Raw genomic sequence first — 13,686 nt, forward strand, 5'->3', positions numbered from 1 at the left:
ACTGTGAGCCCACTGTTGGGTAGGGACTGTCTCTATATGTTACCAATTTGTACTTCCCAAGCGCTTAGTACAGTGCTCTGCGCATAGTAAGCGCTCAATAAATACGATTGATGATGATGATGATTGTTCTCATTTGGTAGTTGAGAAGGTCTGTTGTAGAATCACTGCATTTCTGATTCGAGGAGTTCTAGAAAGTCTTTTTAGTTCACCCGCAACTGGTTCGATTAAAAAAAAAACAAACCCGTCAAATGTTTCCGAAACAGGCAGATGAGGCGTATTCCATTGGTCCAGCTGCCTCTCAGCAGAGCTACCTCTCCATGGAGAAAATCATTCAAGTGGCCAAAATGTCAGGAGCCCAGGTGAAGAGCTGCTTATTATTATTACACGTGTATAGTATGAAAACCACTTTTTAGTTTATCGCTTCTTGTGTGTAATTGCTCTGTTATGTTGCTTATGTTTACTTATGTGTCTATTTCCATCTAAGGAAATATCTATTCTATATCTATATACAGATATATAGATATTTATATCTATATATATTTCTATATATTCTATACGTATCTATTCTATTTATTTTACATATCTATTCTATTTATTTTACATATCTATTCTATTTATTTTACATATCTATTCTGTTTATTTTACATATCTATTCTATTTTATTTTGTTACTATGTTTGGTTTTGTTCTCTGTCTCCCCCTTCTAGACTGTGAGCCCACTGTTGGGTAGGGACTGTCTCTGTATGTTGCCAATTTGTACTTCCCAAGCACTTAGTACAGTGCTCTGCACATAGTAAGCGCTCAATAAATACGATTGATGATGATGATGATCTAAGGTACTAGAGGACAGAAACTGTCTAACATCCGGGAACATGCCGTCCATCTTTATAATAATAATAATAATAATGGTGGCATTTATTAAGCACTTACTATGTGCAAAGCACTGTTCTAAGCGCTGGGGAGGTTACAAGGTGATCAGGTTGTCCCACGGGGGGCTCACAGTCTTAATCCCCATTTTACAGATGAGGGAACTGAAGCACAGAGAAATTAAGTGACTTGCCCAAAGTCACACAGCTGACAATTGGCGGAGTTGGGATTTGAACCCATGACCTCTGACTCCAAAGCCCATGCTCTTCCCACTGAGCCACGCTGCTTCTGTGAAAGTACAGAAATAATTTGAACACCCCATGAGAAATACAGTTGAACTACAATACAAAAAACGCAAATGCTAGAAAATGGCCAATCACCCAAAAGCCTTTTTGGGGGGAATTTGTGAAATTTCATCCTGTGTGGCTGTAATTGCAGAATGCTGATGCTTTTTATTTTTTTATTCTCAGGCTATTCATCCCGGTTATGGCTTTCTCTCAGAAAACACAGAGTTTGCAGAATTATGTAAACATGAGGGAATAATTTTCATAGGTCCTCCCTCATCTGCTATTAGAGACATGGGTATTAAGAGGTAAATTTCTATCAATGTCTTTTTATACACATAACCAGATTTCAAAGAACTAATTTTGGGATTTAAAAAAAAACCTTAATAGGCGTATGTAAAAAACATAGGAAGTTTGTGCTCATAACTTTTCAGAAATTTCCAAAATATTTCAGAGGCTAATGTCTGGACTCTGTATTTGTTAGGCTTTTGTCTTGACATATCACTTGTGTAATGTCTGAGGTAAAACGAAGGAGGCTTGATTTGTAATGTGGAGAGCTATTCTAGAAAAGAATATTCATTATTCAGTCATATTGAGCGCTTACTGTGTGCAGACCACTGTACTAAGCGCTTGGGAGAGTACAATACAACAATAAACAGACACACTCCCTGCCCTCGAGGAGTTTACAATCTAGAGGGGCATCCAAATTGTACACCTTCATTAATGAGGAAACAGATGAATCTTTACTGCTTATAAATATTTTATCTTGGTGTTGTATTTACAGATTGTGATCAATTAAGATTGGACCCTGTGTAGGGGTTAATAATATCAATTTCTCTCATTTTTTTCTAAGCACATCGAAGACTATAATGTCTGCTGCTGGGGTTCCAGTTGTTGAAGGATATCATGGTGAGGATCAGTCGGACCGATGCCTAAAAGAAAATGCTGGAAGAATTGGGTATCCCGTAATGATTAAAGCAGTTCGTGGTGGGGGAGGAAAAGTAAGAATAAATATGTGTCTGATTCTTCTACTGGGCATTTGATTTAAACACACCAAAAAAAAAAAATAAATCGTATTTGAACCATGTTCTGTTCTGTCTTAGGGCATGAGAATTGCTAAATCAGAAAAAGAATTTCAGGAACAATTAGAATCAGCCAGAAGAGAAGCCAAGAAGTCGTTCAATGATGACTCTATGCTGATTGAGAAGTTTGTGGACACTCCAAGGTGATAAAAATATAGGAGGAATTAAAATCTCCGTACCATGTGAAGAAAAGTTGATGTTGGCACCTGTGACATTTAATAGCAGTTAAGCAGTGGTTTGTTGATACAGAGGGATCTGTTATCTAAGCAGGCAGGGTGTAATATTTGGGAAAACTTGTTTCAAGTGATTGTAATCAAAGTGGGATATACAGTAAACACTTTGTTGTCCTAGTCAGTAAGAATCAGGGCCAACCAGCCCTGAGTTTTGAAGAATCACACAGTACCCAAGGAAGGTTTGCTGATCAAATTAGGAGATAATTGGTTAAAGTTGTTAGGAGAGGACTGTTTGCTAATCATATTAGTAGAACAGCAGACCCAGCCCCCTGGTTAAATTCATTAATTGCTTTGGGCTGTGGAACAGACTTGGAAAAGGAAGTTTACTGACCAGGGAGATATGAAGCTATGAAACTGTTCTTTGGTCAATTAGCCAAGAGTTGATACAAAAAAAAAACTCAAGAGGAGTTTCAAGCCCAGCCTACTCACAGTGCCTGTTTTCACCCCCTACTTTTTCATCATACTCTTACTTCTGCCTAGAAGTGCTTTCCACTTGACCTCCAACAGACCACACTGCCCATCTCCAGAGCCTCTCTGAAATTGCATCTCCTCCAGAAAGCCTTCCCTGATTAATCTCTTATCTCCCCATCCCTTCTGTGTCATCTAAGCACTTTCCCCGCCCCTGCCCCGAGAACTCATGTACATACTTTCATATCCTGTGGCTTCCCCCTAATTGTTATTTATTTTAGTGTCTGTCTCTCCCGCTAGATTGTAAATTCCTATAGGACAGGGATCATTCCTGACTCCATTGTATTCTCCCAAGTGCTTAATACAGTGCCCGGTACAGAGGAAACACTTATTAAATCCTACTGGTTGATTAGAATAGCAGTGTTTGCAAATTTGTAGTACATTTTGTATAGAATAGGATCAAGAGAAAATATTGGCAGCCTTTCAGGGGAATGGGGAAAGGCAAAGACTCTTAATATTTTCTTTGCTTCAGTCTCATAAAGCTGATCAAGTACAATGAAGTAACAGGAGTGATGAGTGAAAAACGAAACTTGAAATAAGGAGGAGTTTGATGGCGATGCATCTCTGAGGCCCTGTAACAAAAATATTGAAAACCCAAATTCCTAAACCCAAACTGAATTTTTAGAAAAATTCTATATCGGAGCACTTTTTCCCAATGCTAATCAGTTATGCAGGTACCAATTCATTCATTCATTTATTCAATTGTATTGATTGAGCGCCTACTGTGTGCAGAGCACTGTACCAAGCGCTTGGGAAGTACAAGTTGGCAACAGATAAAGACGGTCCCTAGCCAACAACGGGCTCACAGTCTACAAGAATAAAATTGATTTTTAAGTTTTGGGAAGGACAGCAATATTTCAGCATTTTGGATTTTAATCTTTCCATTTTCAATGAATTATTGCTCCTCCGATCTCTTTCTGGGGGTATATTTGCTAATATATTAGACCCTAGGTATAAAAACACATTGCATAACAATGATGCTTTTATGCATCTTAGTCCCAGAGAATTATCTGAGGATTCATGCCCTAGGGTGTTATCTCTCTGGGTACAACACCCGGCCTCAGCTGGATAATTTGTCAGTTCCTCAAATATTGTTATAATCTGCTTCTCTTTTTAGTGTAGGTTGCCTCAAGGTCTGAAGGAAATTAGATCAATCCTAAAAGAAACGAAACCGCTGGCAGTCAGTAATTTTAAAATAAATTCAAAATATGACCCATAGCCTTGGTGACTGATGTCTTATCGCTGCCATCGAGAAGGAAAAAAACACCAGCTGGTTAAACTAATAAAACAAGTTGATAGAGTGAATATCAACAAGACTTGGATAGATGTCAGTCTTGGATGGATAGAAGTAGGAAGCTGATCTACAGCCTGCTATAGGTCCTATTCATTCTTTTGGTTCAGAGAATGAATTTAGCGCTTTGACTGTTAGGGTTTCTAAAATTATGAGTTGACACAACAGAAAGAGTTAGCTAGGCCTGAAAAATATATATAGTTCACCTAAGATCAATAAAGGATTCTAATGATAAGGAAAAGAACAGATGCCCCTTCAGCTCTATAATTTCCCAAATCAAATTTTTCCAAGTTCTTATCCTGGGACCATCATTATCATCATCAATCGTATTTATTGAGCGCTTACTATGTGCAGAGCACTGTACTAAGCGCTTGGGAAGTACAAATTGGCAACATATAGAGACAGTCCCTACCCAACATTGGGCTCACAGTCTAAAAGGGGACCACTACAAAAGACTGCAAGAGGCCTATTCAACATAATCTCTTATTTACAGTAAAGCTTATATTAATAATAATAATAGTAATGGCATTTATTAAGCACTTACTATGTGCAAAGTGTATATATGTATATAATATATAGTATTTTACATATTAATAAATAGGAAGAGCCAGAAGAATGAAAAAAACCTATAATTTCCACTCTGGTTTTTAGCAGTGTAAAACTAGAGAAGTTTCTGATAATACATCTTTCAATCTCCTTTACGTTGATGCCAAATCTGATTCAAGGAAGTTGGAGGAGACTTACCATGTTACCATTACCTGAAGTTTGGAATAATGAATGTTGTAGGAACAATCTTAAGGGATGTATGGTAACTTGCATGTTTGCTTTCAAATAGGCACATCGAAGTACAGGTGTTTGGTGATCAATACGGCAATGCAGTGTATTTGTTTGAAAGAGACTGTAGTGTGCAGAGAAGACATCAGAAAATCATTGAAGAGGCCCCCGGGGTAAGTGAAGTTTTAAATCAATCGATCAATCAATTGTATTCATTGAGCGCTTACTGTGTGCAGAGCACTGTACTAAGCACTTGGGAAGTACAAGTTGGCAACATATAGAGACAGTCCCTACCCAACAGTGGGCTCACAGTCTAGAAGGGGGAGATGGAGAACAAAACCAAACATATTAACAAAATAAAATAAATAGAATAGATATGTACAAGTAAAATAAATAGAGTAATAAATATGTACAAACATATATACATATATACAGGTGATATACATATATACAGGTGATATATATATATACAGGAATATATATATGTATATATACATACATAAAAGTTAATAAGCTTTATTACAAAGTACAGTGTTAACCAGTTTTCACTTCTTAATTCCCAAAGCCAGTTCCTAAAAGAATCTACAGCCAAAACCCTCTTCCTAGGAATTATCTAATAGCTACTGAAGTGCTGTAATATTTTCTATCCATAAAACTGGATTACTGTAGCAAAATGGGCTGGTGAAGATTTCCTTAACTTTGTGTCATCGATACTTAAAATGAAACTCATAAAGTGTTAACTCCTTTATTCACAAAAATTCATCCATTCATTCAGTTGTATTTATTGAGCGCTTACTGGGTGCAGTGCACTGTACTAAGCTCCTGGAAAGTACAATTCGGCAACAAGTAGAGACAATCGCTATCCAACAACGGGCTCACAGTCTAGAAGGGGGAGACAGACAAGAAAACAAGTAGACAGGCATCAATAGCACTTTTTTTCTGACTGTTGGGGAATGGATAAGCCATTATCTACATCTGAAGAAGCAATTCCCGAGTGAAAATTCAAAATCTTTTATAGAACTGGATTATATACGTGGGATAACTAGAGGTGGTATTGCAGTTCTCTGACACAGAAGGTTCTAATCCTCCTAGTCCCAAAATCAGTGGTATTTGGGTGCTTAGGGAGGGACATTTACTTACAAGCTGCTGAAATACCTGCAGTAATGGCCATAGAAAGTTACTGTAGTGGCTTGAAAGAATTAATGCTGCAGTAGTGGTTTGGAATTCTATAGTCCTGAGCTAATGGACATTGCTAAATAATAATAATAATGGTATTTGTTAAGCACTTACATGTGCCAGACACTGTACTAAGTACTGGGGTGAATACAAGCAAATTGGGTTGGGCACGGTCCCTGTCCCACGTGGGTCTGAGTCTCAATGCCCATTTTACAGGTGAAGTAACTGAGGCACAGAGAACTTGAGGCACGGAAGTGAGTTGCTCAAGGTCACACAGCAGACAAGTGGTGATGGCAGGATTAGAACGCAGGTCCTTCGTCTCCCAGGCTAGTGAAGTGCCTTGGCCAAGGTCACAGACAACACAGGTGGCAGGGCCGGAATTAGAACCCGTGACCTTCTGATTCCCGGACTCATGCTACACCATGCCGCTCAAACTATAGGGAAGAATAGTTTATTAAGCTACCTGCCATATTCCCCATGAGAGCCAAGTGACATAAAGGATGGTCCAGTGCAGGCTTTGTGGCTAACGGTAGCCTTTTCTTTTTTTTTAATGTTCATAGCCTGGAATTGAACCAGAAGTAAGAAGAAAACTTGGAGAAGCAGCAGTCAAAGCTGCCAAAGCGGTAAACTACGTAGGAGCGGGTATGTAGGAGTTTTACTCCTGAGTTTGTTGGAGAATAAAGTTGGGGATCCAATAGCTTTTAGGAAAATACAAGAATCATTTGGAGCATTTTATTGTGCCTCACAAAATGCACCAATTTAGATTTTAAGTGATAGCCCGGTGGTAATATATTTTTTGGTTTGGAGCTGGGTCCTGTCATGGTATTTGTTAAGCACTTTCTGTGTGTCAAGCGCTGTCCTAAGCGCTAAATATAGAGGATCGTCAGCCCGGATAAGGTCCCTGTCCCCTATGAGGCTCGTAGTCTAAGTAGGAGGGAGAACAGGTATTGAATCCCCATTTTGCAGTTGAGGATACGTAGCCGCCGAGAAGCGGAGTGACTTGACCAAAGTCACGCAGAAGGCAAGTGGCAGAGCTGGGATTGGAACTCAGGTCCGAGGCCGCGCTTTAGCCGATAGGCCAAATTGCTGTGCCGGGTATAGGATGCTACTTAGAAACTTAAGCACCACAATTGTGGTAAAACATTTTGTTTGCTTCAGAGATGTCACTTGTCTGTATCGAGACAGACACACAAACTTCAGCCGTGGCTTTCCGAATGGATAGCAATCAATACTGTTTATTGAGCACTTACTCTGTGTATTAAGCACTTGGGAGCACGCAGTAGAGTTAAGAGACATGATCCGTGCCCTCAAGAAGCTGACAATCTGGCAGGGGAGTCAGATAATAAAATCAACAGTTTAAAGCTACGTGATATATTTGCATGCTAAGGGTTGAGTACCTAGGTGCACAGGTAACACAAAAATGCTGAGGTGGAAACTTCCTTAGTTTGTGGTCTACCTCAAAGATAACGATTCTAATGTTACATATATCCTAGATTGAGTTAGCTAGACTGCGGCACTAATTGTAAACTACAGATTATTGGCATTGAATGCAGACTTGTGCCAAAAAAATTTCATCTGGTCCGATCTCCTCTGACGGTTTTGATTCAGACGTCTGTCGTGTGACTTTTCTCTGACACCGACCTTATTATTCCATTTTTTTAGGAACTGTGGAGTTCATCATGGACTCCAAGCATAATTTCTACTTCATGGAGATGAACACCAGGTTGCAAGTGGAGCATCCAGTCACCGAGATGGTCACGGGGACTGATTTAGTGGAATGGCAGCTTAGGGTGAGACAGCTCATCTGCTGTATTAATGAATGTTCTACTGGTTTCTTTCCCGTATCCATCCGTGGGGTCTGAAGTCTAAGTGGAGACCCAGCGGAAAGGAATGATGAACTGATGATCGGCAGAGGCAGGCCTCTCCTTTAGCCCCTAGCTCTCTCCTTAGGATTTCTCTTTCAGCTTAAAGGGGAAGCAGACACACAGTAGGTGCAATCAATCAATCAGTCGTATTTATTGAACGCTTACTGTGTGCAGAGCACTGTACTAAGGTGCAATCGGTAGGGAGGTGGCTGCAGTGGCTCTGGAGCAGCACAAGTGGAGGTTTCTGACCGAAGAACCACTTCCGGACTGACTCAGCAACGATCCTGAAAATAGCTGGCTGACTTGGGCGGCCAAGTCGGTTAATATATCGCATTTGTGTAGAGGCAAAGACCAGGGCAGTCATCCTGGGCCACCTGCTGATCTCTGGTGCTCTGCCACCAGAGATCCCTCCTTCCTCTCCCCCTCCTCCCCCTCTCCATCCCCCCCGCCTTACCTCCTTCCCCTCCCCACAGCACCTGTATATATGTATGTATTTATTACTCTATTTATTTATTTTATTTGTACATATTGATGCTACTTATTTTATTTTGTTAATATGTTTTGTTTTGTTCTCCGTCTCCCCCTTCTAGACTGTGAGCCCACTGTTGGGTAGGGACCGTCTCTATAAGTTGCTGACTTGTACTTCCCAAGCACTTAGTACAGTGCTCTGCGCACAGTAAGCCCTCAATAAATATGATTGAATGAATGAATCATCAACAGATACTTTGGGCCGGATACTTGGGGCAGAAATGAATTTTAGACATCAGATTTTTGCATGCACCGTGAAGTGTGTCGCGCCTCTTCTTGGCTACTCGTTGCATCCGTCCTTTAAATACTTGATGATAATAGTAATGATGATGGTATTTGTTAAGCGCTTACTATGTGCCAAGCACTGTTCTGAGCACTGGGGTAGATACAAGGTAATTAGGTTGTGCCGCATGGGGCTCACAGTCTTAATCCCCATTTTACGGATGAAGTAACTGAGGCACAGAGAAGGTAAATGACTCGCCCAAGGTCACACAACAGACAAGTGGCAGAGCCGGGATTAGAACCTGTGTCCTCTGACTCCCAAGCTGGTGCTCCTGCCACTAGGCCATGCTGCTTTTTAATATTCACCCCATCCTCAGCTTCAGGGCATTTATGTTCATATCTCTAATTTATTTTTACGTCCGTCTCCCTGTCTAGACTATAATCTGCGTGTAGACACGTTCCAGGCCCATCAACTCTGCTGGATTGTACTTTCTCTAGCGCTTAGTACAGCGCTGTGTGCTTCTAGACTGGGAGCCCGCTGTTGGGTAGGGACTGTCTCTATGTGTTGCCGACTTGTACTTCCCAAGCGCTTAGTACAGTGCTCTGCACACAGTAAGCGCTCAATTAAATACGATTGATTGATTGATTGCTGTGCACACAGTAAGGATTCAGTAATTTTCCAGTGATTGGTTCCAGGTTTCCCCCGTCTTCAAGAACCTCCAGTGGTTGTCTGTCCACCTCCGCATTCATTCAGTCGTATTGATTGAGCGCTTACTGTGTGCAGAGCACAGTACTAAGCGCTTGGGAAGTACAAGTTGGCAACATATAGAGACGGTCCCTACCCAACAGTGGGCTCACCACATCAAACAAAAATTCCTTATCCTTGGCTTTAAAGTAGTCAATCACCTTGCCCCCTCCTTCCTTACCTTGCTGCTCTCCCACTACAACCCAGCCCTCACACTTGGGTCCTCTAATGCCGACCTAATCACTGGACCTCGATCTCATCTATCTCGCCGCCGACCGCTTGCCCGCATCCTGCCATTGGGCTGGAACGCCCTCCCTCTTCATATCCAAAAGACGATTATTCTCCCCAACCTTTAAAGTCTTATTGAAGGCACACCTCCTCCAAGAGGCCTTCCTCAACTAATCCATCATGTCTTTTTCTCCCACTCCCTTCTGCGTCACCCTTGCACATGGATTTGCTCCCTGTTTTCCACCCCCTCCCACAGCACCTTTCCACCTCCTCCAGGAGGCTTTCCCAGACTGAGCCCCTTCCTTCCTCCCCTCTCCTTCCCCCCATCTTACCTCCTTCCCTTCCCCACAGCACCAGTATATGTTTGTACATATTTATTACTCTATTTATTTATTTTACTTGTACATATCTATTCTATTTATTTTATTTTGTTAGTATGTTTTGTTTTGTTCCCTGTCTCCCCCCCCTGTCTCCCCCTTTTAGACTGAGAGCCCACTATTGGGTAGGGACTGTCTCTAGATGTTGCCAACTTGTACTTCCCAAGCGCTTAGTACAGTGCTCTGCACACAGTAAGCGCTCAATAAATGCGATTGATTGATTGATGAGAAGCAGCGTGGCTAAGACGATGATGATGATGGCATTTGTTAAGCGCTTACTACGCGCAAAGCACTGTTCTAAGCGCTGGAGGGGATACAAGGTGATCAGGTTGTCCCGCGTGGGGCTCACAGTCATCATCCCCATTTTACGGGTGAGGTAACTGAGGCTCTGAGAAGTTAAGTGACTTGCCCAAGGTCACACAGCTGACATGTGGCGGAGTTGGGACCAACCAGAACCCATATATTTCAAGAAGAGTCTATCGCTATGGTAATTAACGAGCTTGGGGAAGGCAGATTGATGGAGAAAGCAACAGTCAGCATGGTCATTCCCGGAGACGTGGCTCAGTGGAAAGAGCCCAGGCTTTGGAGTCAGAGGTCATGGGTTCAAATCCCGGCTCCACCACGTTTCGGCTGTGTGACTTTGGGCAAGTCACTTCACTTCTCTGGACCTCAGTTACCTCATCTGTAAAATGGGGATTAAGCTGTGAGCCCCACATGGGACAACCTGATCACCTTGTAAACTCCCTAGCACTTAGAACGGTGCTTTGCACGTAGTAAGCGCATAATAAATGCCATCATTATTATTATTTATGTCTATGATTTACTTATATTAATCTCTCTTTCCCCCACAGACTGTAAACTCATTATGGGCAGGGAATGTGGGTACCAATTCTGTTATATTGTACTCTTTCAAGCACTTCAGTACAGTGCTCTGTACACAGTAAGCACTCAATAAATTTGATTGATTTTGATATTTTTAATAATAATGACATTTATTAAGTGCTTACTGTGTGCGAAGCACTGTTCTAAGTGCTGGGGAGATTACAAGGTGATCAGGTTGTCCCACGGGGGGCTCACAGTCTTAATCCCCATTTTACAGATGAGGTAACTGAGGCACAGAGAAGTTAAGTGACTTACCCGAAGTCACACAGCTGACAATTGGCGAAGCCGGGATTTGAACCCGTGACCTCTGACTCGAAAGCCCGCACTCTTTCCACCGAGCCACGCTGCTGAAGCAACCATTATTTTTGCGCTCCTGGTTTAGTTCGCAATTTTGCCCGTTCCCTATCCAAAAACAACCATTTTAGCTTACTCCAGTGTATAGATAAGGCTGTAAAATAATTCCTAGTAATAATAATAATAATAATAATAATAATAATAATAATAATGATGATGACTTTTGTTAAGGGCTTACTATGTGCCAGGCACTGTACTAAGCGCTCGAGTGGGTACAAGCAAACTGGGTTGTCCCACATGGGGCTCACAGTCTCAATCCCCATTTTATAGATGAGGTCAGTGAAGCCCAGTGAAGCGACTTGCCCAAAGTCACACAGCAGACCAGCGGTGGAGCCGGGATTAGAACCCATGACCTTCTGACTCCGAGGCTTGTGCTCCATCCACTCGGCTAGGCTGCTTCTAGTAATACTGTAGACAATGAATGCAGTCTTGAAAAAATGAGAGTTTAGTGCTTCCATGCTAATCGCCTTGCCTTCAGTTGTTCCAAAGTGGATTTTTGGAAGAGGAAAACCGCTCTTATTTTTTTTTTTCAGATTGCAGCAGGAGAGAAGATTCCCCTGAGCCAAGAAGAAATTACATTAAAGGGCCATGCTTTCGAAGCTCGAATTTATGCAGAAGATCCTGACAATCAGTTCATGCCCGGGGCTGGACCCCTGGTGCACTTGTCTACACCGGCACCAACCAACTCAGTCAGGATAGAAACTGGAGTTAGGCAAGGTAAACTTTCTCTAACGCTCTGGGAGGTAGGCCCCATCTCTGTGAGTTAAAAAAAACTAAAGAATTTGATCATTCTTGCAGTGTTGCTGCTGGTAAAGATGGAACGGTTGATCAATCAATCAGTCGTATTTATTGAGCACTTACTGTGTGCAGAGCACTGTACTAAGCGCTTGGGAAGTAAAAGTCGGCAACGTATAGAGACGGTCCCTGCCCAACAGCGGGCTCACAGTCTAGAAGGGGGAGACAGATGACAAAACAAAACGTATTAACAAAATAAAATGAATGGAATATATATCTACAAGTAAAATAGAGTAATAAATGCGTACAAACATATATATATATATATATATATATATATATATATATATATATATAAACATGCTGTGGGGAGGGGAAAGAGGTAAGGCCGGGCAGATAGGAAGGAGGGGGCTCAGTCTGGGAAGGCCTCCTGGAGGAGGTGAGCACTCAGTAGGAGACCCGCATTTGTTCTACTTGAAAAATGAAGAAAATAAGTGAAAAAAGCTGCTTCTTAAGCCCCATAGAGTACTGCAATGGCCATATCGAGTCTTGAGGTGGACAGACCTTAGTAGGATACTAATTGAACCGCTTTTTTCCAGTATAGGCGAAATTCTGAAAACTGTTCAATAAAAAGCTATCCAGTGGCCGGAATAGGGCAGATCTCCCTACTAAGGGACAGGGCTTTGCACACAGTTAAGCGCTCGATAAATACGACTGAAAGAATGAATTTACGTCGTGTATTCGGCCTGAGGTCCCTTAAATGATTCTTTTTATTTTCAAACAACACTGCTTTTTGTGAACCTGGGGGGGTTCTTTTTCTTCAGCTCTTAGAACAGTGCTTTGCACATAGTAAGCGCTTAACAAATACATTACTCTTCTCATGGGCTTTGTCTTAAATTGTAATGTTCTGGCTTTATCATCATCATCATCAATCATATTTATTGAGCACTTACTGTGTGCAGAGCGCTGTACTAAGCGCTTGGGAAGTACAAGTTGGCAACATATAGAGACAGTCCCTACCCAACAGTGGGCTCACAGTCTAAAAGGGGGAGACAGAGAACAAAACCAAACATATTAACAAAATAAAATAAATAGAATAGATATGTACAAGTAAAATAAATAAATAAATAGAGTAACAAATATGTACAAACATATATACATATAAACAGGTGCTGTGGGGAAGGGAAGGAGGTTCGAGGGGGAGAGGAAGGAAGGGGCTCAGTCTGGGAAGGCCTCCTGGAGGAGGTGAGCTCTCAGTAGGGCCTTTATCAGTTATTTATCCTCACAACACCCCTGTGGGGTAGGGAGGGAGAAGGAAGTATTGTTACCCGCTTTTTGCAGATGAGGAAACTGAGGCGCGGAGAAGTTGAGCGACTTGCCCAGTGTTACCGAGCAGGCCAGTGATAGAGCTAGGGCTAAATAAGCTCCTCTGGCTCTTTCCACGTGACCATGCTGCCTGCCTTTAACAAAATGATGATGATGATAATAATAATTGTGGTGTTTGTTAAGCACTTTTCTATATGCCAAGCACTCTGTTAAGGCCTAATCAGATCAGACACAGTCTCTGTCCCACAGT

At 41.7% G+C, this 13,686-nt stretch overlaps 1 protein-coding gene across 2 annotated transcripts in view; it reads left to right on the forward strand.

Moving 5' to 3' along the window:
- MCCC1 (methylcrotonoyl-CoA carboxylase 1) overlaps positions 1 to 13,686 on the forward strand; it is a 68,709-nt gene that overhangs the window by 18,984 nt on the left and 36,039 nt on the right. For both annotated transcript variants that reach the window (XM_038749816.1, XM_038749824.1), the window contains exons 4-11: positions 264 to 359; positions 1,337 to 1,458; positions 2,004 to 2,151; positions 2,254 to 2,375; positions 5,060 to 5,171; positions 6,735 to 6,816; positions 7,837 to 7,964; positions 11,909 to 12,092. In XM_038749816.1, coding sequence (XP_038605744.1) covers positions 264 to 359; positions 1,337 to 1,458; positions 2,004 to 2,151; positions 2,254 to 2,375; positions 5,060 to 5,171; positions 6,735 to 6,816; positions 7,837 to 7,964; positions 11,909 to 12,092 — 994 coding nt within the window. The remainder of the gene's footprint in view (positions 1 to 263; positions 360 to 1,336; positions 1,459 to 2,003; positions 2,152 to 2,253; positions 2,376 to 5,059; positions 5,172 to 6,734; positions 6,817 to 7,836; positions 7,965 to 11,908; positions 12,093 to 13,686) is intronic.

Source organism: Tachyglossus aculeatus, chromosome 1, assembly GCF_015852505.1.
Source record: "Tachyglossus aculeatus isolate mTacAcu1 chromosome 1, mTacAcu1.pri, whole genome shotgun sequence".
Lineage (NCBI taxonomy): Eukaryota > Metazoa > Chordata > Mammalia > Monotremata > Tachyglossidae > Tachyglossus > Tachyglossus aculeatus.